This window comes from Manacus vitellinus, unplaced genomic scaffold (genome assembly GCF_001715985.3).
Source record: "Manacus vitellinus isolate BGI_N305 unplaced genomic scaffold, ASM171598v3 scaffold_7_pilon, whole genome shotgun sequence".
NCBI lineage: Eukaryota > Metazoa > Chordata > Aves > Passeriformes > Pipridae > Manacus > Manacus vitellinus.
Genome location: NW_021940813.1, coordinates 29,917,159 through 29,943,657, shown reverse-complemented (window position 1 = coordinate 29,943,657; position 26,499 = coordinate 29,917,159). Strand labels below are relative to the sequence as shown.

General features: G+C 36.0%; 1 protein-coding gene across 3 annotated transcripts in view; it reads left to right on the top strand.

Moving 5' to 3' along the window:
- Positions 1-26,499, top strand: part of HERC2 (HECT and RLD domain containing E3 ubiquitin protein ligase 2) — a 106,899-nt gene that overhangs the window by 27,280 nt on the left and 53,120 nt on the right. Inside the window, exons 4-35 of one of the 3 annotated variants that reach the window (XM_029964790.1) lie at positions 2,683-2,902; positions 4,532-4,632; positions 5,383-5,539; positions 6,334-6,444; positions 6,768-6,939; positions 7,527-7,700; positions 8,306-8,494; positions 9,135-9,286; positions 10,111-10,268; positions 10,617-10,730; positions 12,081-12,332; positions 13,250-13,443; positions 13,979-14,179; positions 14,812-15,040; positions 15,115-15,239; positions 15,636-15,814; positions 16,750-16,934; positions 17,297-17,452; positions 17,696-17,881; positions 18,727-18,897; positions 19,004-19,107; positions 19,212-19,362; positions 19,774-19,988; positions 20,844-20,976; positions 21,073-21,200; positions 21,323-21,518; positions 22,120-22,256; positions 22,763-22,936; positions 23,013-23,149; positions 23,241-23,392; positions 23,815-24,006; positions 24,850-25,037. In XM_029964790.1, the coding sequence (XP_029820650.1) occupies positions 2,683-2,902; positions 4,532-4,632; positions 5,383-5,539; positions 6,334-6,444; positions 6,768-6,939; positions 7,527-7,700; positions 8,306-8,494; positions 9,135-9,286; positions 10,111-10,268; positions 10,617-10,730; positions 12,081-12,332; positions 13,250-13,443; positions 13,979-14,179; positions 14,812-15,040; positions 15,115-15,239; positions 15,636-15,814; positions 16,750-16,934; positions 17,297-17,452; positions 17,696-17,881; positions 18,727-18,897; positions 19,004-19,107; positions 19,212-19,362; positions 19,774-19,988; positions 20,844-20,976; positions 21,073-21,200; positions 21,323-21,518; positions 22,120-22,256; positions 22,763-22,936; positions 23,013-23,149; positions 23,241-23,392; positions 23,815-24,006; positions 24,850-25,037 (5,333 nt within the window). Of the gene's footprint in view, positions 1-2,682; positions 2,903-4,531; positions 4,633-5,382; positions 5,540-6,333; positions 6,445-6,767; positions 6,940-7,526; positions 7,701-8,305; positions 8,495-9,134; positions 9,287-10,110; positions 10,269-10,616; positions 10,731-12,080; positions 12,333-12,394; positions 12,469-13,249; positions 13,444-13,978; positions 14,180-14,811; positions 15,041-15,114; positions 15,240-15,635; positions 15,815-16,749; positions 16,935-17,296; positions 17,453-17,695; positions 17,882-18,726; positions 18,898-19,003; positions 19,108-19,211; positions 19,363-19,773; positions 19,989-20,843; positions 20,977-21,072; positions 21,201-21,322; positions 21,519-22,119; positions 22,257-22,762; positions 22,937-23,012; positions 23,150-23,240; positions 23,393-23,814; positions 24,007-24,849; positions 25,038-26,499 lie in introns of those variants that run through there. The other 2 variants (XM_029964791.1, XM_029964792.1) reach the window with 2 other exon arrangements.

Below are 26,499 nucleotides of genomic sequence, written 5' to 3'. Positions count from 1 at the left end.
TTGAGGAAAAATTCCTCATAAAATAATTGCTGGAGGATTGTAGGTGGTCTCTGCCTGTCCCAAGTGTTTCTTTTCAGTAGTCACCATGACATATGTTTAATAAGCATGTTATTTTGAAATGAAGGCCTTTTTCCTCTAAGTCTTCAACTCTCAGAAATAATTTTAGAGGGTGTCCACAGTTGGATAACTTGCTAGTCAGGAAGGAAGGATGAATGCTGTATCTCTGTATTACTTGGCAGGCTGCTGTGTCTAGCACCTAGTGCTTGTTTTCTGTAGCACCATACATAGACTCTCTTCCCCATACATAAGTGTTAAAGTCCCTTGTTTCTTCTTCATTGACTATTTCTTTATTTTTCCTATAGAGACAAGAGACCATAATATGGGGAATGAATTGGCAGAATAAAATTATTTGCCAAAACCAACACTCAGTTGGTTAGAGCCTGGTACTAGTAATGCTAAGGTTGTTGGTTTGATCCCTGTAGGAGTCATTCACTTAGAGTTGGACTCAATGATCCTTGTGGGTCCCTTCCAACTCAGAATATTCTGTGATTTGGTGATGTTAAGCAAAGTCTCTTTGTGAAGCAGAGAGCATGGTCATTTCATCTGTTGTTCTTATAGACTGGTGGTATTTAGAGGTAGGTAGGACTTTAGTGTTCAGAAAGAGAAGGAAAAAGCTCAGATTTTTATGTCTTCCTATGGTTTACTTATCAGTATTGACCATGCTTCCTGAAGTATATACTGCAAAATGGGGTTTTTTTGCTTACAAAATAGAAGTTAAGGCACACCTAGGGTAACAGCAGCAGTCTCAGAACATGTAGTTTATATTTTGTGGAATGTTTTATTTTACTATTCTAAGTAATGCTAACACTGCAACTGAGATTTTTTTCCCTCAAAATTGTATTAAATGAAACAAAATTTGTTACATAAGCCTGGAGGTATACAGAAGCTTCAGGCTAGGTACTGATAGTCATCTATTAAAGCTGTCGAGTTAACTTCTATATGGCCATAACATTAAGGGACAGTATAAAAGCCAAACCAAAGAAATCAAACATACCTTTGACAGGCATCTATTTTATTTATGTGTTACTTTACACTGTGATCTGGAGGAGCCTTATGTACATAACTTCCTGATATTCACCTGTGCCACAGAGTTCTTGGGAGTTTTAGTAGAGCTAATACCACACTAATACAGTGTGGATTTTTGTCAAATTTGTTCATTTTGTTGTATTTCTTGTTGTTTGAGTCAATGTGTATAATTGCTGCAATTGCTTTCGTCTGTGAGGTCTAGACTGCAAGGAACACATTTTAATCTATTCTTGCTTGGTGAAAAAATAAGTTATTCCTCATAGTCAGGTGGAAAGATGTGAATTGCCTCAGGGAAAGGAATCTAACACATTATGAAATGGTGAAATGTGAGTAGCAATGTTGAAAACAGGCTGACGGCAAACCATAAGTGACTGTGCAATGTGATCCCGTGGCAGAAAAGACTGCTTGAATTCTCTGCTGGGTACACAATGATGTGTTGCAGAGTGGGGACAAACACTGAAATAGTTTATGCAGTTACAGCTGCAAAAAAAGTTATGCCTTATTAGATAAAATTTTCAACTCTAAAGACTACCATAAATGTATATAGCTCGGAGGCAGCTGTTCCAAAAAACATGTTGGGTTTGTATGGTTTTGTGGTTGTTATTTTTTTTTTAAAGTTTGTCCATCTTCTCATAAGCCCTGTTACATATATGCAGACATATGGGATTTTTTTTCCCATACCCCTTAGTCAGGTGTCAGTTAAAACAAAGGTACTTCTGTGGAGCAGCCAGGCAACAAATGTGGTTGGCTTAGGGACAAGTGCAGTTATTCAGCGCAAAGCAGAGTGGAGTCGCCCAGTGATCAGACTGTTAATGACAGGACAGAAAAGAACCCCTCTAAGAACGCACTTAATTGATATTTATCCTGTGAATTAAAGCTACAGAGAATATAAAAATAGTTTCCAAATCTCTATTTTAAAGTGGTTTTGTTATTGTTGACACTGTATTTCTTATCATCAGTTATTTTATTACTAGGACTTTGGGCTGTTGAGTTCTTTCTCTGATTAGTGAACAATTAATTCTCTAACATTGGTACATAAGTCAGATCTTTTATTTGCTAATAGTACTTGCAAGCATCTTAAATTTCTGACATTATTTGTTTCAGAAGTGTAACAGCTCTTGGCAGTGATCCTAGCACTTCTGAGAGTAGTTTTATAACTTTTGAGAAACTTAATGAGTATAGCTGCAAAATGAAAGCATATCCTTGTGGGGACATGCAGGGGACTTGCCTGCACTCAGGAGAAGTCTGACTGAGGTTGGATGGTGATAAGAATTTGCTGTCTAACTTGTTTTTTTGAAATGCATAAATATTTCCTGTGATGTTTTAATTTCAGACATGAAATATGAAGGGCTAGATATGTATACAAAACCAGTTTTGATAATAACCTTTGTTGAAACACCTGTTTAAGTGTGATTGTGATTATATCATACTGTGGATTAGAAATGTGCACATTATGTATGGGAACAGGGAGTTTCACTGGGTTTTGAAGTTCAGACTCCTGGTTGGTTTACAGTTTTCAATTTGTCTTGATTTTTCTTGATACTGTATGTAACAAAGATGAACAGCCATAAAAGAATATCTTTCTCTGATTCTCAGATGTGAATGAATTGAAGGAGTGCCTTCATGTACTAGTGAAGGAACAGCAAAGTCTGGCCACACAAACTGCTACAACAGCTCTATCAGCTATGAGGCTAAAACAGCGACTTATTATCCTGGAACGATATTTCATTGCTTTGAACAGAACAGTTCTTCAGGAGAATGTCAAAGTCAAGTGGAAAAGCAGTAGTGTTTCTCTGCCTGCTATGGATAAGAAAAGGTAATGCATGAACAAGTTAATACATTAGAAAACTCACAGCAAGGTTATCAACCTGTGTGTCAGCACTTGATGTGATGTATTCCTCCTTGAGAGACATTAGCAGTAAAGAAACTTATTTCTTGAGATGGTTTTACCATATTAAGTAAAAAGTGGTGCTGTCTGCCATGCAGTTTTCTTTCTTGCCTGATGCTTTCTTATAGTGTCTCTGTACTGGTAGGTTTTGATTGTAATATGTTTCTGTAGATACTATTCTTTTAGCTATATGCATACTTTTATCGAAGTATTCCTTTTGTTCCGCTCAGCTAGAAAGTGTGAAGAAGTGTGTTTCAGAAATGGTGCTGATGGAAGTTACGTAGTTTGAATAATGCTGATATGTTTTGGTCAATATTTGCTCAGTTAAGGCGCGTAAATTTAAAAATGCAAATATATAAAAGCTGAACATAATTTTCTGTAGTGTGGTTGAAAAATGATGTAATTATACGTTTTATATGTAACAATTTCAAGAGAAGTAATGGAATAAGAAATTGTCTGATTACTTTCCATGACTAGATAGCTATCTAGACCTAAAAATAGAAAAATCTCTCAGATGGGGCATTAAAGGATCTGTTCAGTAGCTGAACAAGATTGCTCTCTGGCAGAACAATCAATTCAGCTAGGAAAGTTTTTATGTTACATTATCTCTAGCTTCAGATATGAAGGGAGAGTGTAAGTAGATATCACGACTAGTTATTATGGGATTGGAGTTCTGACAGTTATATATTTCTCTAAATAGAGTTCTCTAGAATTTTTTTTTCAGTTCTGATTAAAAAGAACACTGATGTGTTTAAGTTATCGGATTGCTAAAAATGAGAGTATAATTTTTTTCTCTTTTGGAAGAGTCCTAAGCAATTCACTGTCTTTGTAATCTCACATCAAAAGGAAATAGAATTGTTGGTTCAGTAGTGGAAGCTGTAGGGTATCTCCTGTTGTTAAGTACAAAGGGGAGTGTACTTAAATTAATGCGATTGTCTCCATGAAAAGAAGAGTTAACAGCAATGTATGTAAGTCCAGTGGATAGTAACAAAAGTTGAAACTGTCTCTCTTCCATACACACACTGATACAGAAGCTGCAAAGAGGGATTTGTAACATTGACACCTGAATGGAAAAAAAAGGAAAGACAAAATGGGTGGAATTAATTCTCAATAATTAAAGTTTCATAAAAATCTGTAAGCATAGTTTATGCAGTCCAAATTAAAATATAAGCTTAATGAGTAAATAATGAGTACATGAAGTATCTTACATCTGTGTGTTTTGAATTTCACTCTCAGTAACTATGGGCATTTTTCTGATTGCAGTCAATTATGCCAGTCTGGTTTATTTTTTTCTATGTGGAACTTTTTGATGTTGGGCATTGAATTGGTGCTTTGAAGCAGTTGAAGTTGAATGTTGGCTGCTGATATTTTGATGTTGTTCACCTTCATTCTGGAGACAATTACAATTCTTTATAAATAAAAATTGTGTAATCACATATGCATGCATATAGCTAAATTATAAAGTTGTTGAATATATTTTATACAAAATTTTACTAACATAAATATATTATTATAATATAAATTATATTGAAAAAATGCTTATATAATTTTATTTAGCCCAAGACCTGTAGGTAAAGGTGTAGAAGGACTTGCACGAGTTGGATCCCGGGCGGCACTTTCATTTGCATTTGCTTTCCTTCGTAGAGCCTGGAGGTCAGGTAGGTCTACACTTGAACATGTTGCATATATTTTTTGTTTGCTCCTTCAAGCATTTGTGTGTGTTAAGTATTTGCATCGAACTATACATTTATAAGTGATAGATTTGCATAATTGCATTTATGTTCATGTGGTGCAATGCCCAACAATGCTGTTGCTGATCGAAGTCATCCAGGCCTGTACCAATGCTGTGTTGTGCTGGGATATTTTTTACTTATGAGAGCAAATTGGGATTTCATGAAGGGGAATGTATTTTTAGTGCCAGATTTCAGAAAAGTTAGATTTATTCTTCAGGCAGGGTCAATCCACTGTATTACGACATGATAGTGGCAGCTTAAGAAGAGTGTGAAGTATGAAACTTTTGTTTAGTTTGTGTGCTTGTCAGTGATTGTCAAATTGCAGAGGTTGACAGAATTGTCACCTGTGCCGCTTTAACCTGCCTGTTTGTCTCAGTCTGCAGTGTTTGTTCAGATGGCAGGTGGTTGGCTTAATCTTTGCCCAGCCAGCCCTAGTTCTTCTTCTGATTTCCTCAGTGGGTACATAGTGGGATGAGTTGGCTTAAGAGTTATCTTACTGAATGTTTTTTTGGTGAAAATTTCTTCAAGATCTTGCAGTTAAAATCTTCATGTGAAAATCAAGAACTTTGTATCTGTTAAATAACTTGTAATCTTGTGGTTGAAAAAAACCCCCACAAAATATTGTGTACAGCAATTTGAAGATAGGAATGTAACCATTATTACTGTGTTCCTTAGGTGAAGATGCAGACCTGTGCAGTGAATTGTTACAGGAATCACTTGATGCGCTGCGAGCTCTACCGGAGGCGTCCCTTTTTGATGAAGGGACTGTATCTTCTGTATGGCTGGAAGTGGTAGAAAGAGCTACTAAATTCCTAAGGTCTGTTGTGACTGGGTAAGTTTCTTTTCTTGAGCATTGCTGGAGTAGCTGTTAAACAGCAAATTTGCATCTCTTAGTAGCTGGTGGTATAAAGATAGTAGCTTACGGAAAACTATAAAGATTGCATTCCTTTTCTGATGTTGTTATACAGACAAGCAAAACATTAATGAACTGTTGAAATGATGCTTTTTAAATATGATTTAATTATTTTAGCTGTTTAAGAAAAATCTGAATTTGAGTATTCTGAATCACTGCATGTAGATTTATCCAAAGAGTAGTGTTTCACTAATGTAAATATATCTCATGGAGTGCTTTGGGAATACTATATATGTGCACACTTAATCATGCCTTTCTAGTGTAGTAAAATAATGCAGACTTGAGTGCATGAGGGAAAATACAGTCATATTGGACTTGAAGCCCTCCACTGCTTTTTCCTTTTATTTGAGTAGGCTTAGAGTTACCTTTTAACATTAGTTACTAGAAATTACTTGTCTTTTGAATACTGGAATTACATCCTTACAGTACCTATGATGAAGCATACCTGAATTTCACCTTGAAAAATGTTTTTCCTGTTCTTGACATGTTTAATAGAGCTACAGACACTGAAGCTTGGGGTAATTTTAAAACCTAGCAGCCACTCTAAAACTTGATCTCCTTTGGAATGTTTGGGCTTTTTTTCTCAGCTGCTTTCATCACCAGTTATATAGTTTCCTGTAAGTTTAGTGGTTCTTGGGGTGTTGTAGATCTTTTGGTAAGCAATTACATATTATCTCCTGTTACTTAATGTATACTGTTTGACTTTTAAATAGAGATGTGCATGGAGCTCCCAGTACCAAAGGGCCAGGAAACATTCCTTTACAAGACCAGCACTTGGCACTTGCCATATTGCTTGAACTGGCAGTGCAGAGGGGCACACTAAGGTGAGAAGCAGGAGCACTCTTAATTTTTAACCATCATTGTCTGTTGGAATGGCCTGAGCAGTACCTGTCTTCCATTTCATGGATTTGGGTTTAATGTAATAATTGCGGTTCAAAGCATATGAACCTTTTCTGTAACGCAGTGGTGATTGAGATCTAATATTCTCTAGATTGCAAAATCAGTTTTTCATATTCTGATAATCTGTTTAAAATGGTAAGCACTGACGTCTGATATTGCATAATTGTAGAAAGTGAATTATATGGATAACCTAAACCAATGTTTTTAGGAATACATATTAATAGATGGTGTTAACTCCCTTTTTCAGCCAAATGTTGTCTGCAGTGATGTTGTTGCTTCAACTTTGGGATAATGGAGCAAGAGAAACAGATAATGAGCGATCTGCACAGGGAACAAGTGCACCCCTTCTACCTTTGCTACAAAGATTTCAGAGTATAATATGTAACAAAGACATGCCCAATACAGAGGAAGAGATTCAGGTACTTATCCTTGGGTTATTTGAAGGGGATATTAATTATGTTGGAATCAAATTTCACTTGCCTGGCTAAAATGATTATAAAATTATCCAACCAAAACTGGTGGTGGTGTTTTCCATGTAAGATGTATATACACCACTGTTGTTTGGTTTTCACGTGTATGTTGGAGTTTCTTTAGGTAGGATGAAGAATATCACAGTATGGTTAGAGGTAAATGTTATGTTTCATAGTTAATGCTGTTGTGATAATTATCTGAGATGTGGCCAGGTAACTTCTCTGCTATTTGGATTGTTTTTATTTAGTTGTGTTTGAAGTTACTTGAACTGTGACTCTTCGTGTGAATTACTGAGGTTAATAAAACATAGTAAATCAATTTTATTATGCTTGAAACTTTATATTATATTCACAATCTATTTTCAGAACATGCATGTTTTGAATTTTTCTTTACTGTAAAAAAAAAAAGGATGTACAGAGTTATTTCATTTTCTTTTAAACTTGTGCAGATACTTATCATGTCTAAGTAATATTGTGTATGTGTAGTGACATAGATACACCTTGAATTCTTCTGACTGGCCTTTTTTCTTTTCTAGCTCCTGACTTACCCTCTAAGTCCAAATGAAAGTTTTCTAAGGTATCTGACTTTGCCACAGGACAATGAGCTGGCGATTGATCTGAGACAAACAGCTGTGGTGATCATGGCCCATTTAGATCGTTTAGCCACCCCATGTATGCCTCCTCAGTGTAGCTCTCCTACATCTCATAAGGTAACTGTTTGCAGTGTCAGATTTAGTAAGATCTTTTCTCTGAAAGCATAACTGATTTTTCAGAATGTAAGGAAAATGACTCCTAAGATTATTCAAATTTTTGATTTTCACAGGATAACTCAGAGTTGCTGAAATCTGTCTTACTTGGGTATTTTTTATTTCATCATCCCTTTTTCAGTCAACCTTAGAGTACAAATTTTACTTTTGGTTTGTGAACCATTCTTTCTTATCACACACTGGCCAATTCTGCCATATTTTGGGCTGTTCCCTGTGTTTATCAGAGTAAATTCTCAAGACCAGACTTTATAAATGTTGGGGGTCTGACATATTAAAAAAATAAAGAAAAAAGTAAATGCTAAACTTCCCAACTTGAAAAATCTCTGAACAGTTTCTGTAGATATTTATAGCTCATTCAGTATCAGACTGAACTGAATATGATGCATGCAAGTCTTTATTTTTGACATCTTCTAATTAAGTAGGTTTTACTGACTACTGACAGGAATGACTGTCTCAGATTGGATTAGGTTTAAAAAATAATCTTCTCTATGCATGTTATTAAGTTGTGTACTTCAAAATTAGTACTTAGAGAATTTCTTGTTTTCTAGGGATCGCTGCAAGAGGTCATTGCTTGGGGATTAATAGGTTGGAAATATTATGCTAATGTGAGTGGTCCAATTCAGTGTGAAGGACTGGCCAACCTTGGTGTTGTACAGGTTGCCTGTGCAGAGAAACGCTTTCTGATATTATCTAGAAATGGAAGAGTTTATACGCAAGCGTACAACAGCGATACTCTGGTGAGAGTTTTTTACATGGTTTTAAAAATTTGTTCTCTTCTGTATTACTTCATAGCATAAGTCTACTCCTTTAACTATTTACAGTTTTTTGGAAGACTAGGTGGAGACATGCTGATTTTAGTGAGCTTTTATGGTGTTGTATTTGAACTTTCAGAAATAGTATGTTTTGTCTCTTGTATTGATTTGATGAAATCCATACTGTTTCTGTAATTTCTATCAAGCTAGAGGTTATGGATACAATAATTGCTTTTATTGGTATGCTGGCCTTGGTAACAACTTCAGAAAGTGGCAGATATGAAATGAATTTTACTTTGGTGATGTAACTGTGCCCAAGGTGAGTAGTTTCTCAAAAAAAAATATACTGTAACAGAAGCATTTGTCACTAAGATAGCCTGTAACGTTAAGAGAAACACCATTTTCATATGTACTGAAGACATTATAAAAATGGGAACAAAATAATTTCAAAGCATTGCTTTTGTCAGATTTGACTTTTTTTTTTCTTTATACTGTCACCTCATTAATTTGAGTTCAGAGTTTTGATAAAACCATAGGAAAACTGTACCTAGTTATTCTGTATATAGGAAAGTGAAGGAAATCTTCAGCAGTTTTCGTAACCATATTTCTTTTGCTTGGTTCACAGGGACCACAGCTGGTGCAGAGTTTAGCTTCCAGGAATATTGTGAAGATAGCAGCACATTCAGATGGGCATCACTATCTGGCTTTGTCAGCAAATGGTGAAGTTTTCTCTTGGGGTTGTGGAGATGGTGGAAGACTAGGTCATGGGGATACAGTGTATGTATTAAAAATAATCATAACATTTATTTGCCAGTGTTTTGAATTCATAGTAAAAATTACTTTGTTATGTATATAAGCATTCTCAGCATTTGACATTTGTTTTATGATCAGAAGTTGCATTCTCCCTACATGTTTTCTGTCTGTAATATTCCCAGTTCTATATTAATGCTACTTTCTGAAATACTTGTAGACAGAGGGTGTAGTAGCGCTTGTACTTTTATTAGGCCTTTTATTAATGGTTTTATGAATACACAGCATATTTTCCCTGAAACATTGACTCACATGTTGGAGTGGGGTTGTCATTTCCTATGAAGTCCTGTTGTATATCATTCCATTTTTCTTATGTGTCAGACAATGACACTACTGTCCTGCTTTTGCGTAGAAGCAGTCTTCAGCAACAGTGGTGTGTAGGGGATGTGTATCAATAAATTTTAGAGATTTTAAGTGTCTTCCCTCAATGCTGAATTCCCTATAAAGCAAGGGAGATACTACACAAGGGTTGTCAGTATCATGAAACTAATTGTTCAGATACAGTAATTAAAGATAATGTTTTTAACGATGAAACATTTTTTAAAAGGATTGCATTAGTTCAATTGGAAACAAAATTCACAACTGTTAGACATTCCTTCAGTGGTTTGGATATTGTCGAACAATCTGAACTTAATTTGGGCTTGTAGCTCTGTTTATATCTTGGTACTTCAGACTAGTAATAAGGCTTGCAGGTAGAATTGTAGCAATTGTTTCTAACAAGTACACCACACCTTTTATTAACTATTCATCAGATCACCTTTATGGAAATATGTCACCTTCTCTTTCAATAGCCCCCTGGAGGAACCTAAGATGATATCTGCTCTATCTGGGAAGCAAGCTGGAAAACATGTTGTTCATATTGCGTGTGGGAGTACCTATAGTGCGGCCATAACTGCTGAAGGAGAGCTGTATACATGGGGACGAGGAAACTATGGCAGACTTGGCCATGGTAAGTTAGTTGATATCTTCAAATAAGTTGTTAAAGAATTGTTTAGTGCCTGTGTCAAATGATCTTTCATCTAACTTACCTGAGACTGGTTTGAGAACCTTAGGGGGCTTCGTATGAATTGAAACCCACTAAATTTCTATGACTTACCTAAATCCATATTAGATACCTAAGAAACCATATGGAAACTTAATCATGATGCTCAGATCTGAAAAAAAACCCCATACCAACACCCCCCACACCCACGTAACAAAAAATCCAAAAGCAAACAAACAAACAAAAAAAAACAAAGAAAAGAAGATATTAGGCCTTCTCGATTTTGCTTCTCATAGAACTACTTTGTTTTTGCAGGTTCCAGTGAAGATCAGACCATCCCAATGCTGGTCACGGGGTTAAAAGGACTCAAGGTTATTGATGTGTCCTGTGGGAGTGGAGATGCTCAGACCCTTGCAGTTACTGAAAATGGTTAGTAGCAAAGCGAAACTAAAAGTTTTGAGTAAGCTTACCTTTTCTTCCTTTCATTCTGAAGATACTTGTCCTGCGGATATGCTTATTTCTAGTGACTTGAACTTGGTAAGAATTTAAAGCTGAAATTCTTTTTGGGGAGATATATATGTATACATTTATACATTTTGCATACAGTGTATGCACATATATTTCTGGGCATAGATATGCAGTATGTTCATTATGAGTATGCCATGGTATATATATTTTATGAGATATATATTTAAAATATCCATGTAAATATAAAATGGACACACAAATATTACATCTATGTACTTATGTGTCTACATTCTATTTATTACTGTATAAATGTAAATAACTCATGTTGTCACAACAACCAGAATTTTGAGTAGGAGAACTGCCTGTGTTGGCCCATTGAAAGTGCCAAAGAGAGGCTGTATTGAAATTCTGCTTCCCAACATCACTGAACAAGCTGTCTAGGGTGAGACAGCTTCGAAGCCCAAATTTCATTACGTGAGGTTATGCCCAAAGTAATCCCTTAGAAAGAAGATAGTTCTCGGAAGCTAGTTGTTCTTTCAAAATATAGCTGGTTAATATGATGTGCAATATTTAAAAACTGAAAAGTTTGCTCATTAAGGAAATGGAAACCCAGATTTTGTCCAGTTTTTTTCCTTTTGGTTTCTGCCTTGCTTGCTTCCATTGCTTATCAGAATACCTTAGGGACTTGCTTATGCAGGTAGAGAACACACTGCATCACAATGTAAAACAAGGCTTTCCTTTTGGACATGTGTGGCTTTCAGTTTTTGGACTGTAATTTTATTTAATGCAGATACAAAATGGCGTGATTATTTCTAAGTTCCTACATCAGGACTTAGATTTAGTAGTGTATTTCAAAAAACATGATAGACAATGGCACTCTTTGTTTCATTTTGAGAAATGCTTGAATGAAAATTAAAACAGGTTTTACAGACAATTTGGCCATTTAATATGGAAAAGATTTTGCAAGTTCTTATAAATAATAAATCAGTTTTTAACTTGCTTGATATACAGTAAATCCTGTGCTTCATATGTTTTTAAGAAGGACTTTCAGTACACTGATGAATTTTCAGTGCATATTATATCTTACACTTTTTATGTTTAGTTTTATCAACATGAAAACTTTTCAAATCTTATTCTTCCTTCTTTTCAAAAAAATTAGAAATTAACTAGTAACTGCTATTCTTGAAAAACAATTTAAAAATTACTCTTATTACAGAATCTCAGATTTTTAAGAACTTACTTGTCAAAACAGATAACGTCATTACATAAAAGCAGTGCAATATTTTTTGTTTTCTTTCTCTTGATTTAAAGGTCAAGTGTGGTCTTGGGGTGATGGAGATTATGGAAAACTGGGAAGGGGAGGCAGTGATGGTTGCAAGACTCCCAAGTTGATAGAAAAACTTCAAGATCTGGACATTGTGAAAGTTCGCTGTGGGAGTCAGTTTTCTATTGCATTAACCAAAGATGGCCAGGTCTACACCTGGGGAAAAGGTGACAGTCAGAGACTTGGGCATGGGACAGAAGAGCATGTTCGTTATCCCAAACTGCTGGAAGGCTTGAAGGGTAATTATCAGAGCTGGGAATATTCCAAAGTTCTTTTTGCTGTTGGTGGAGTTTTTTACTGGACACAAATGAACCAAACTTAAGTGTGATGGTACCATGTACTTGGTTGTATTTGATGCTGGTTGCACTGGAAAAGGTAATAGTGCATGTTTCCCTGCATTTCTGCATTTATGCCTTTAAGATTTTAGCAGACCTAGAGACACTGTTATGACTACTTTAAATGTTGCTTGTCTTGTGTTCTCTTTATTCTTACTGGTTTTCTTTTACTAGGTTCACCGAAATGCTTACTTAAAGCATGTATTTTTGCATTGTCATGCAAATAAATATATATCATATGCTTAGATTAGGGCATGTGAATGGAATCAATGAAAATTACAGACAACAAGTAGTGTTAAAGTTGTATATTTTTGACTAGTTTGTAGCAGAATGAAGAGTATTTCTTTCATTTGTGAGAAACCTGGGTTCTCTAGGGGGAGGATGAGGAAGAAATGTTTTTTATTTCTCTGTCTTTCCTAAAATTGTTATTCGTATGTGTTGAATGATCTAATTGAAAATAGCTTCTGAACTAATGACTACGAATAACTTTACAGTCTCTCATCATAGATGGGGAGATCTTTTAATAAATCTTTCCTGAAAAGGTTTTGAAGTAGAAGGGATACAGAGTTGATCTGTTGTGTTTTTTTTTTTTTCCTTTAAACTTGTTAACTTTTGTACTTAAGCTATCTCTTATGAATCTTAAAATATTTCTTTGGTTTATCCTTTGCTGTACTCTTCTAATCCACTATTAGAGGAAAGGTGAGGCTCTTGACATCCATAATATGTTGAGTATGGTTGCAACTAGCAGTTTTCCTTATCTCTGATATTTTTCTGTCAATAATTGTAATGTTTAAGTTATATTTTCAATATTTGACTTTCAGGAAAAAAAGTGATAGATGTGGCAGCTGGATCTACCCATTGTTTAGCACTGACTGAAGACAGTGAAGTGCATAGCTGGGGGAGCAATGATCAGTGTCAACATTTTGATACTTTGCGTATCACCAAGCCAGAGCCTGCAGCTCTCCCAGGATTAGACACAAAGCATATAGTTGGAATTGCTTGTGGGCCTGCTCAGGTAGGTTTTATTTTTGAATTATTTGGTTTTGTCTCCCACTGAGATTAGTTCTGTACTCTAATCCCAATCCCTCTTTCTGTGCTTGCATGACTTTTCTTATTTTCACTCTTATTCCGAATAAATGAAGATTTGGAAAAAAAAAATCTTGTGCAGTTCTTCTGCCAAAAAGGGGTGACTAGCTTCCCTCTGTTGGGTATTCTGACAAGTAGCTATTTACCTGCTTTGTTTTGTCTGGTACAGCAGTTGAGGAGTTGTCAACCGGACTGTTTCCTGCAGCAAAGATAGTGAGGTATCTGGACTGGCATGACAGCACTTTGGATAATATGATAAGAGAGTTCTGGATTGGTAGGGCTTTATGTATGTTTCCAAGGATGCAAGTGGAGGGTTCTCTTCAGCAGATGTGCTGGTATTATTTCTGCATCGTCTCTTGCTGTTTGAAGGCAGATGTTAGCTTTACACTCTTATCTCTAATCAGTGCCATCTTGTATTTAGGAAATAACTGACTGTGGAACTCTGTATATTGTTTCAATTATAGAGTTTTGCTTGGTCATCATGTTCAGAATGGTCAATAGGCTTGCGGGTGCCTTTTGTGGTGGATGTTTGCCCCATGACATTTGAGCAATTAGATCTGCTACTAAGACAAGTGACAGAGGGAATGGATGGATCCTCTGACTGGCCCCCTCCTCAGGAAAAGGAGTGTATGGCTGTGGCAACATTAAATCTTCTGAGGCTTCAGGTACCTTCTGTTTCTTATGCATTGAGCAGTCATTGAGCTAAATGTTTTCAGTAAATTGCTTGGATGAAAATAGTAAATTTAATGTGCTTTAAAACACTTCTATTGATTTTAAAAAGTGAAATAATTACAGTATTGCTTTTACTCTGAAATTTGGCATCTAGTGCTTGTGGTTTTTTTCCTTGTTGACAGCTTTTGGGTTTCATTAAAAATGAACTATAAAAACAGTATCTAAATGGATTAGGCCTTGTATACCCACTCAGAGATTTTGAACATTTCTATGACTTTTAAATAGCATTTCTAAGAGTGAATGTCCTCTTCAATTGGTGTCTGACAGTCACTGAAAATGTGCTGCTTTTTCTAACGTAGTTGTAGTAAGGTAGAAACAAGTTAGGTTATTCTTTAGGTTTAGTTCAGAACTTCAGGGTTCACAGCTACTGTTCATGATTTATGAGTATTGGTTTAAATTTACTATGCATTTGGGAAGCCAAACCCTTTAGATTTGTAGATGAAAATTTGCATCTTGGTCAGTGAACTTACTCAATTGCTCCAGGTTTGACTTTTCCCCCACCCTTGCCAAGTTCATATCTTTGATTAATTAAAATTTGCTCCCCCCCCCATTTTTTTTTTTTCAGCTTCATGCTGCCATTAGTCATCAGGTGGATCCAGAATGCCTTGGCTTAGGTTTGGGCAGTATCCTGCTCAATAGCCTGAAACAGACTGTGGTAACGTTGGCAAGCAATGCTGGGGTCCTTAATACAGTGCAGTCGGCTGCTCAAGCAGTGCTGCAGAGTGGATGGTCGGTGTTACTGCCAACAGCGGAAGAGCGGGCTAGGGCGCTCTCAGCACTCTTACCCAGTGCAGGTTGGTCCTGAGATTTAAACTTATTCCTTTGGTGCTTGCATTTTGAGTCCATTAATAGCTTCTCCTGCTCTTAGTTTCAGGAAATGAAATGAACGTAAGCCCAGGACGTAGATTTATGATTGACCTCTTGGTGGGCAGCTTGATGGCTGATGGAGGCTTAGAGTCTGCGCTAAATGCTGCTATCACTGCAGAAATTCAGGTGTGTTTCAGCAGCTTTGTAGTTCAGGTTCTTTTGTGGCGTACTGGATTTGTTACTCTTATAAATACAGAGTAAATATGCCTTCAGTTGTGAACTGTGCAGCAGCTACTGGCATGGTTTCATCACGGTTTTGTGGAGTTTTTCTACTCTTCTTTGCCTTTACAACCTCTCATTCCTCCCTTCCCCTTTCTTTTTATATTATAATTGCTTTGAAAAAACTGTGCCCATGTGGTTGTTATGGAATATACAATACACATTTTGTCTGTTTAGGAAGTGTTTCATTTCTGGCATAGGTAAAAGTAATTTGATCTTTTTACCATGGATACTTGTTAGGAAAATGTTTTGTAATCACAGTGGAAGTTTGTATGTTTTCTTTAACTTGATTTGGTTTTTTAGGATATTGAAGCAAAAAAAGAAGCACAGAAAGAAAAAGAAATTGATGAACAAGAAGCAAATGCATCAACGCTTCATAGGAGCAGAACTCCATTGGACAAAGACCTTATTAATACTGGAATCTATGAATCTGCAGGAAAACAGAGTTTACCATTAGTTCAGTTAATTCAACAGTTACTAAGGTAATTGCTTGGAAGTTTTCTTTGTCTGTTGTACAGAAGATGTATTTAGATGTTTTATGAACTAGTCCACCTTATTTGGCTAGCAAATAAGGTCTCCTGTTAGCATTTTTAACTCCTCAGAATTCAAAATATTGAACATTCTCCTAACTTGTCTGTAGTTCTGCTGTTTTATGTTTGCTAAGAAGCAATGTTCTATACTTAATTACCCAATTTTAGAAAGACTTACTGCCGTGCTTTAATGGATTTTAGTACTTATTCCTTTAGTCTGAAAGTTTTTGTACCGAGTATAGGACAGATGTTCAAAAGCCTGTCCTTACAAAGTAGGAGAATCACCATGAATTTATTTAGAACTGAATGTTTTGCCCTATTTGTTTAGAACTGAATATTTTGCTTCAAGGACACTATATCTGGAGCTGTAAGTGGGGAAGAAACCTGAATTTTAAATTCTTGACTCAGAGTTGTGAATGCATAACCAATAGTGTGCTGAGAACAAAGCTTCTTTATGTCAACTAGAGGAGTATTTAACATGTAGCATGTATAAGCAGGAAGTAATTATGAGTTTACCAAGAAATTTATTGTACTTTTTCACTTAATTGTGATGGTAACCATGTAATTTAATCAATACTGAGACTGTTTTGAGTTATGTATTGTCATGGCTTTCATTGCAACCTTTCAGTGAAAATTGTCAGACTGTGTTTTGTAGTGGGTGATGACAAAATACACAAACTTGGTATTTTACGAATCCTGTTAAACAAATTGTATCCACAAAACCACTGACTTTTTGAGTACTACAGTGCGAAGAAGTGAACATTCTATGAAGAAACTTTGCATAGATTTCTTACATATTTGTGTGAAATTTTAGCAAAAGCTTAACCTATGTTTCTGTGGACTGTGTTCACTCTGAGCTCCCTTTATGATACTCTTATACCACTTAGGAACATTGCTTCACAGACGATAGCCAAACTAAAAGATGTTGCTCGTCGCATTTCTTCCTGCATGGACCAAGAGCTTTATAGCAAGGAGAGGTCTGCTTCTCTGGATCTGTTACTCCGTTTTCAGCGTCTACTTGTTAGTAAACTTTACCCAGCAGATTGTGTTGGACAGGTCCCTAATACATACAGTAAGTTATTGTTTAAAAAAACCCAAACCAAAACAAAAAAACCCTGCCTTCTCCCCACAGATTTCTGTAATAACTTTTACAGGATACCAGTTTGTTACTTTAATTTATCTTCTTGTCTCATTTATCAGCCTAGTTGCTGAGTCTGTCTGAACAGTGTTGGAAAGTAGTTTATTTAAATTGTTTTCTGTTAGATAAAAGGGTCTAGATAATAAACTTGCCATAAATTTTTAAAAATATGTGGTTTCTTAAGTTAGTGTTAGTACTGAGTGGCATCGTTTCAGAAGAGTTTGCAAGTTTTTGAAGCCTGTTACTTGTATATAACTATGTGATGGTTTTCTGTGCTCTTCCTCCTTTTTATATAGGTCCCGACCTCTTAGGTGTAGGTTCATTACTGAAGAAATACGCTGCTCTTCTGTGCACACACATTGGTGATATACTTCCTGTGGCAACCAGCATTGCTTCTACTAGTCATAGGCATTTTGCAGAAGTATCTCGTGTCGTGGATGGAGATTTAACAGGTGGGTTTTGTTGTCCTTTTTTTTTCCTTCTGTGGAATTTTAAAGTTATATTGCAGACATTCTTGAAAGTTCTAAATGACTAAAAAGGAGGCAGTTTAATGTTTTGATTGATGGGAGAGAAGGAAGGCAAGAGCTTTGTGCTGAAGAGTAATAGGAGGCAGAATATATGGATGGTGATTTACTTCTGTGATGCAATAAACGTAAATCTTGAACTAAATGTATCTTCTGTGTTTTCTGTTTTAGGCATTCTTCTTCCAGAATTGGTGGTTTCTATAGTGCTTCTCCTCAGTAAAAATGCTGGATTAATGCAGGAAGCTGGTGCTATCCCTCTGTTGGCTGGCTTGCTAGAACATCTGGACAGATTTAACCATTTAGCCCCTGGAAAGGAAAGGGATGACAATGAGGATTTAGCATGGCCAGGAATAATGGGTGTGTACCAGTAGCATCTGGGGTGTTTATTTATCTTTTCATAAAGTAGCTACATAAAAATGGTGACTGTTCATGAACTATTCTCAGGAAGGGAATTCTACTTTACCAATTTTTATTAACCAAGTCATATGGCAGTCATATGGCAGTATTTATTTCTGTCAGTGCATTCTAAAGGAAGTTACATATAGAAAGGTAGGATAAGCAGAGTACCGATGCAACTTTTTCAAGAAGTAGTTCACATAATTTTGCATTTTGAGTGTGAAAAGTTACAGTGAAAACATGAGCAGTACATCTAGACATTTTGTTACTAAATTCCATCTGTAACATAAAGGGTGAGTAATATGAAAGCTTTGAAATAAGGAATTTTTATTTTCTCAGTACGCTTTATAATATGAACTGTGTCTGTGGTTAAAAGAGAAGCTTCTTTTATATTAAAAAAATCTGCATTTAGACTGAAACTAAATATACAGCAAATGCCTTGCAGGCAAGTGAGTAATAAAACTGAAGGGATTTGGGGGAAGAACTGATTAGAGCAGTGATTTGCCAGAAGACTGATTGTTCTGCTCCACCTCCACACAAAACAGCCATATAATTGGGCAACGCTAGGTCTTTGACAGTGTGACATTAGAGATTAGTGCATAAAAGAACACAGTATACGGACAATTTAATTGCATAATATGTAGACAGGAACATATTAATAGCCATTTCGACTTTTGAGCATATCAAAAACTAAGCAGCCTTTAAACAGAAGTGAAGAATTCAATTAGGCACTTATTAAAAGAATGTTCACAAAAAAACTTACTTTCTGGTTTTCTGTTGATAAATTCTCTCTTTTATACCTGTAGGTTCATTTTTTACTGGCCAGAGTTGCAGAAATAATGAGGAGGTGACACTTATACGTAAGGCTGATCTAGAGAACCATAACAAAGATGGAGGATTTTGGACAGTGATCGATGGGAAAGTGTATGATATAAAGGACTTCCAAACCCAGTCTTTAACTGGAAGTAGCATACTTGGTGAGAATTTTCATCTGACTTAAAGACACAGATTACTTCTGTTTCAAGACTGGATGAAATGAACAGATTTTTAGCTATTATATTGACTATCTCATTCTTTCATTAGCTCAGTTTGCAGGTGAGGACCCAGTTGTTGCTTTGGAAGCTGCTCTGCAATTTGAGGACACACGGGAATCCATGCATGCTTTCTGTGTTGGCCAATATATAGAGGTAAAAATGTTATTAATGGGTAAATCCTTTCTAAAATATTACTTTGCTTTCAAAATTCTTGTTGGAGCTCAGTTCTACCTTCAACTCTGATTTCTTTTACTTAGCCTGACCAGGAGGTGATTACAACACCAGATCTCAGTACTTTGTCGTCACCTCTAATAGACACAGAACGGAATTTGGGTCTTCTCCTTGGACTGCACGCTTCCTACCTGGCAATGAGCACACCGCTTTCTCCTCTGGAAATTGAATGTGCCAGTAAGCAGAACTTCGTTTTGAGCTTAAATAAGTGATAAATACTTGTGAAAGCATGCAAGAAGACGACAAAGGACAAATAAATTAACTGAAAATCTTCTTTAGTCTTGCTGTCTTCTGCAGACGTTTTTTATTCTTAACATTAATTACCACAGTCATCAAGATCCAATAATTTACAAGATTTAGATGGGGATTAGATACTTTCTAACAGTTAAATATCCAGAATTTCATAGTATACAACATAGAATATTGGAAGAGAAAAGAGTCTGTATAGCACAGTTATCTCACTAATTTGTTTCAGCAAATGGAAGAGCTGCTAAACCTTATTTGAAGCTGTGAATTCATTTTATTAGAGGAAATTGTTGATAGCTTAGTCTTTGATCAGAATATACACTTCTATTTTCTTTATTTCAGAATGGTTGAAGTCATCTATCTTTTCTGGAGGCTTGCAAACTAGTCAGATTCATTACAGTTACAATGAGGAAAAAGATGAAGACCATTGCAGTTCACCTGGTAACACTACCCCAAATAAATCAAAACTATATACACATCGATTAACTTTGAGTGACCATTCACAACCTTTCCTCCAAGCTATTGCAGATAATAATATTCAGGATCACACCGTGAAGGTAAGCCCTCAGTAGTTCTGTGCACAAAAAGTTTTGCTGAAGGGTGATAGTGGTGGTGAAAATTCTCCAAAAGTTATAGCAAAACAATTGAAAAAGTTCTTTCAGAGTTACTTTATATGAAAGGAGTGGTTGAGTACTACTAATGGATAAAATTTGTATGTTTCACTTAGTGTAACAGTACATTTTTTTCTTCAGATTTTTTGCAAGGGATAACTAAAAAAAAAATAACAGTGCATTACTTTCCATGTCAAGTTTCAGTAGCATTGACAGATCCCACTCATGTCCAGTTGAACTAAGATGGAATTTTCTTTGTCAAGGTGCAAATGTATTTTTTGTATCAGGTGCATGTATGCCTTTGTCTTAGAAATCCCTCTGTGCCTCGGGGTTCAGGTTTCACATAGTTGGAACCGTGGATAATATGAAAACCTCTAAGATTTTCATTGATCACTGTCTTCAGTAATACTGTCAGATTTTCTAACCCTTTGAGTTCATCTGCTTTATCAAAAAACCCCAAATAAGTCCTTGGGAGCATAGGATAATGATAATGAATCAGAAGACAATTGAAAATTGTTTTAGGTGACCTGACTATCTCACAAAGAGATAAAAGCAGTAGTAGCTTTGTTCCTTGAGCCATGTTACTCTTCATATAGGAAGAAGGATAAAGGGTATTTGTAGTACTGGATTGTAATTGCTGTGTATTAAATAGTGCATACTGTGTGTTGTATCTCACTTATGAATATTAGTTCAGATGGTGGAGATTATTTGGTGTTACTGAAATGCTGTCTGTAGTATTTTGAGTCCTTTGATTGCATTTTAAAACCAAATTTAAATAGAGGCTGTTGTGTGTTTTCATAGGACTTCTTGTGTCAAATAGAAAGATATTGTAAACAGTGTCACTTAACAACACCAATCACCTTCCCTCCCGAGCATCCTGTGGAAGAAGTAGGACGTCTGTTACTATGTTGTCTTCTAAAGCATGAAGATTTGGGTAGGTAGGCTTGTGGTGTATCTTTTAGGATCAGTTTAAACTCTGCTATGGATGATTGTGGAAATGCATATTCAGAGATTGTCTTTTCCTATTAAGGTCACATAGCACTGTCTCTTGTTCATCCTGGTACCCTTGGAGTTGACCAAGTAAAGCACAAAACCTTACCAAAATCTGTAGTGGATGTGTGTCGTGTTGTCTACCAAGCAAAGTGCTCACTGATTAAGGTAAGCCTCTTAGCTGCTGAAGTTTAGATTAATTTCCACTTGAAATGTTTTATTAAAAAGTTATATATTGTTAATTTTATTGTGTGTTAGACAATGACCTTATCTTTCAATGTCTTTTCTAGACCCATCAAGAACAAGGTCGTTCTTACAAGGAAGTCTGTGCTCCTGTCATTGAGCGTTTGAGATTCTTATTCAACGAACTACGTCCTGCAGTTTGCAATGATCTCTCTATAATGTCTAAATTTAAACTTCTTAGTTCCTTGCCCCGATGGCGAAGGGTAGCTCAGAAAATCATTAGAGAAAAAAGGAAAAAAAGAGGTAAGGCAGCATTAATGTTGTATTCTCTTGAAAAAATGAAAATCTACCTTATTTCAAGGTTTACTGCTGTTTGCGGCTCTAGTTAGTTAAAGCACTGAAGCCATTTGCTTTCTGCTGCATTTTCTTGAAGTTTTCTAAACCAATGGTTGCATGACAGTTCCTACAGCAGGAACTGGCAAACAAGAGTGTCAGGTTTATTTGAGGTATGTTTCTTTGTGTTCCAGTATATTAAAAATGATCCTCCGGTATCAGTCCCTCTGAATTGGTTTTCATAAAGTTTAACTGGAAGTGACATCTTTTTAGAAATCATGTTTTATTAAAGCAGTGTAGTCAGAGAACTGTTCAACTGGAAATAAATTAATGTGATGAACAGACACTGAAGTGCTTTTGAAGTTGGTCTTTAAAGGTAAAAGCATATTGCAGGTAATACCAGAGTTAATTTGGTAATAGTTGGACATGGAGTTCACCAAGAGTGCATTTCCATTTTATTACAGGCAGATCTTAAAAATTCTGTGTGCTTAGGTTATCTTGAAAACCTAAAAATGTGACAGTGGAAAATCTTATCAAATTACATGAAAGAATAATACTGGTTTTTTTATAGTGCCAAAAAAATCTGAATCTGCTGATGTAGAAGAATCCAAAATTGGAAACGAAGAAAGTGATTTAGAAGAATCCTGTGTGGTGCCTCACAGTCCTGTACCTATAGATAAAAAGCCTATACCAATCAAATCACCCAAGGTAGGATATCAGATTTTAAATCAACCCCGTGAATAAAAATAACAAGAAGAAAAAATAGCATGATTGGTATAACTTGGCACTTAATGTTCTGGTAATGGTGTTTGGAATGTATAATTAAGTGTGGCATGTTGTTTCAGTGAAACCTGGAATAATTTTTAAAAATAAGCTTGTATTGTGTATTTAGCATATGTAAAGATACCTTCTCTAATTTTTAGATTATTGGTAATCTTAGATAAAATTTCATTTCAAAATAAAATGTGATGGGTTACTTTGTCTTTTTTTGAATGTTAGTGCGCTTGAAATTTTATGTAGCAATTGTAAACTAGATAATGAGTTCCAAATAATACCAAACGCTTTTCTGAGCTCTGAAGACGTTTCCTTTTCTTTTTTTTCCCTTTCTATTATTTTAAATTTGGACATGGTTTTATATGAAATAACTTATATTTTCAGTAATTAAAACTTTTCAAACAATTTAATTTTAAACATGCTGCCTTCCTGTTTTGCAGGATAAGTGGCAGCCACTTTTGAGTACAGTTACAGGTGTCCACAAATACAAGTGGCTGAAGCAAAATGTCCAAGGCTTGTATCCACAGTCTGCCCTCCTTAACACCATTGTTGAATTTGCACTTAAAGAAGAGCCCGTGGATGTAGAAAAAATGAGAAAATGTTTATTAAAACAGGTAAACTGGATGAAAATGGGCTTGCACATATTAACAGTTTACCTAAGTATGATAATTTATTTCTTCTCTTTCACAGTTGGAAAGAGCAGAAGTTCGTCTGGAGGGAATAGATACTATTCTGAAACTGGCAGCTAAAAATTTTTTGCTGCCCTCTGTGCAGTATGCTATGTTCTGTGGATGGCAGAGGCTTATTCCAGAAGGAGCCAATATAGGGTAAAACTTCTTGTTGCTTTTGCTTTCACAATTCTTCAATAAGAAAAAAAATGCTTATTTTTGTTGTTGTTGTTGTTGTTTTTCTATGCAGGGAACCTCTTACTGACTGCTTGAAGGATGTCGATCTGATCCCACCATTTAACAGAATGCTGTTAGAAGTAACTTTTGGGAAGTTGTATGCGTGGGCTATTCAGAATGTCCGGAACATCCTACTAGATGCTAATGCAAAATTTAAAGAACTAGGTGAATCTCATTTTGTTGCTCTCATCTGGGGAGAAAACTGTTTTAAATTAATATTGCTGTTTGGGTTTTTTTTTTAAAGTTCCCAATAATTGGAATGTGAAAATCACTTCCTTTGTTTTGTGCTGAAAATTACTTTGACTTTCTGTTTGTGTGTTGTTCCACCCCCCCCACCTTGACCCCATGTTAACTCACTATTCAGTGTTTAAGAGTATGCTGATGATTTCCTGGCAGCAGGTGATTGAATACTCATTAGTAATATTTTACCATTATAAAAGCTTTCTTGGAACTTCAGTTTGTAAGTTCTTAAAACCAGGCAGGGAATAAAAAATGTTTTAGACCATCAATCAAATGAATCAATAACCTATTCTACTGAAGCTCCCAAATATGAGCTGACTTTGTTATTTATGTTACTTTTGAATTAGGTCTACAGCCTGTTCCTCTGCAAACAATTACTAATGAGAATCCAGCAGGACCAAGTCTTGGGACTATTCCGCAGGCACGTTTTCTGCTGGTCATGCTCAACATGTTGACACTGCAGCATGGTGCAAATACCTTGAGCCTCCTCCTGAATTCTGGCATGCTGGCGTTGACGCAAACAACACTGCGGCTCATAGGTACAGGATCTTCTTTTTTCTTACTTGGAAGAAAGCATGTGCTTTATAAATCTCCTTTGTTTTTTACCTGTTGGTGTACCCAAATTACAGAATGATTTTGCTGCTTAAAGATAGTGCTTAATGCTATTTACCTTTACCGTTGTATAAAAGCCACATCTGTAAGTGTGATTGAGAAAGAAGTTAATTCAACTGTAGCCTTTATTCAGTCACAATTTTTTTCTATTAAGCCTTTGCTTTGGCCATCCCTTGCTAAAATTTGAGTTATAGAGTAGTTTTGGTGGAAACATTACGAATAAACTGAAAATGAAAATTTAAAATGAAAACATTAAAAACTGCCTGCTCTCTACTCACTCTGTTTCATTTGTTCTACTCATTAAAAAACATTCCCAGTCTGGATATTTAAGCTTTCAACTTTCTTTTTTCTACTATAGGAAGTTCTGTGGGGTGTTTTACCGTGGTTCCCATTGCTGTGCTTTTTCTCTTTTGGTTTTCTTAGATAATAGCAAACATTTGTTCCTGTGACTTGTACTTAACTGGAGCGCTCGCAGATTTAAAAAACAAAACAATCTGCTTGTACACCTGTTGAGTCAATTGAATCATCGTTATTCATGTCTCTCTTATTTGTCACTTATTTTTTTGTTCAAGCTCAAGTATTTAAATTCCTGTGCATTCAAAACCTGGTTTTCTAAAAGGTCATTTGACTTATCACCTCTTCAGTCAGCTTTTCCTGTTTATTACTGCTTTTACATTATAAAGTTTATGTGTCTGAAAGTTTGTGTGACAAAGGTACATCTGAAAACTTGTAGCAGGTTTTAATTTTTTTTATGTTTTTTGCCTCTTTAGGACCCAGTTCTGACAACATTGAAGAGGATATGATTGCCTCTTCTCATGGGGCTTCTGCCACGGTCCTTGAAGAGTCAAGAAAGGAAACTACACCTGTTCAGCTCCCTGTTTCTGGACCAGAGCTGGCAGCCATGATGAAAATTGGTACCCGAGTGGTGAGAGGGGTAGACTGGAAATGGGGTGATCAGGTACAACTTCTTTCGTACAGGTTTGGGTGCGTTATAATCTAAAATCTCTGTTCAGTGGGCTGTCTGTGAAGTTTCTGGTCATTCAAACTTTAGGGTCATTTTACATTTCAAAAATGTTGAATTAAGGGTATGGGAATTTAGCAGAAAATAAACCCCCTTGCATTCCTTAGAGATCAGAGGGGCTGGGTGCACCTGGACTTAATTTCTGGTTATAGCCAATTCAGCATTATAAGTCTGGTTGAGTTTGAAAGAACTTGCACAAGCACAGATGCACAAATAGTGCAGTTTACCAAAGCAATACTGTAGGTCTGATTCAGTAAGGACTTGCATGATCCACAAAAAAAAAAAAATTGAAGCACCAGAAAAGCAGATTCAGGATTGCTGGTGATAAATGCACTAACTACAGAGTATTAATATGTGTTGAGACAGAAAGTATAGTAAGAGAGATCTAATACACACACACACACACACACATATGTATATATATATATATACAGATATATATATGTATATCTCCTCTCAGGAGGAGAGACACAGTCTGTCACCAGATCTTGAGGAGGCAGAGTTGTGTTCACCCTTCTGCCTCTGAAGCCCCCCTTTTATACTAAAAATGTTGTCCTGTCCCAGTGGAATGGAACCAGTTCCATTATAGATGGGGTTTGGTGACTTTGGTCATACGTGTGTTACATGTCCCATGTTCTCCTTCACCTGCATCCCATGGGGTGTGTAAGTTAATATGTTAATAGGGCTTAATGAGGGTCTTTGTTACTTTTGCTCAGAATTTATAGTTGACAAAAGAGGTAGAATAAGCACTTTGGTCCTCCTCCATGTTACTGAAGTGGCAGCAGGGATTCTGACCTTCATCAGAGGGTCTTTGTGTGCATCTCCTTAGTGAACCAGAGTTATAACAAGGCTTGTTTTTCATGGAGAAGGGAGTGTGGCTATTGGCTGGTACAGAGTTGTGGGTGCTCTGTGCCTCACTGAAACAACATTGAAACCATGAAACCTCTGCTTTGCTCCAGACATCATTCAGTTGTTAGGCCTTGCTTGAGCCAGGTGCAGGAGAAGCAAGAGGCCCAGCTCATGTTTTTCCCAACCAACCTCATTCTACACCATCTTAAAGCAACACTGTGCAATTCCGACCATTTACCACAAAAGACTTGTAGAATTAACATAAAATATAATAATTATTTGTTTAGCTTCATTTTTAGGGATGAAAATTCCCTTTACGGAGACTGTTCTGATTACAAGGAAATTAGATCATTTGTTTACTACAATATTATACATTTCCAACTCTGTAGGACATATTACTACTTATGTAAGATGTAAGTGATAGATAAAATAGATCTAAACATGAGTGTCTAAACACACAGTTTACTGGTGTGATTGCTTTTGAAGATTGTGAAATGCTTTCCAACTTCATGCAGATGTTGAAACATTACTGAATGTTTGCTACCTAATC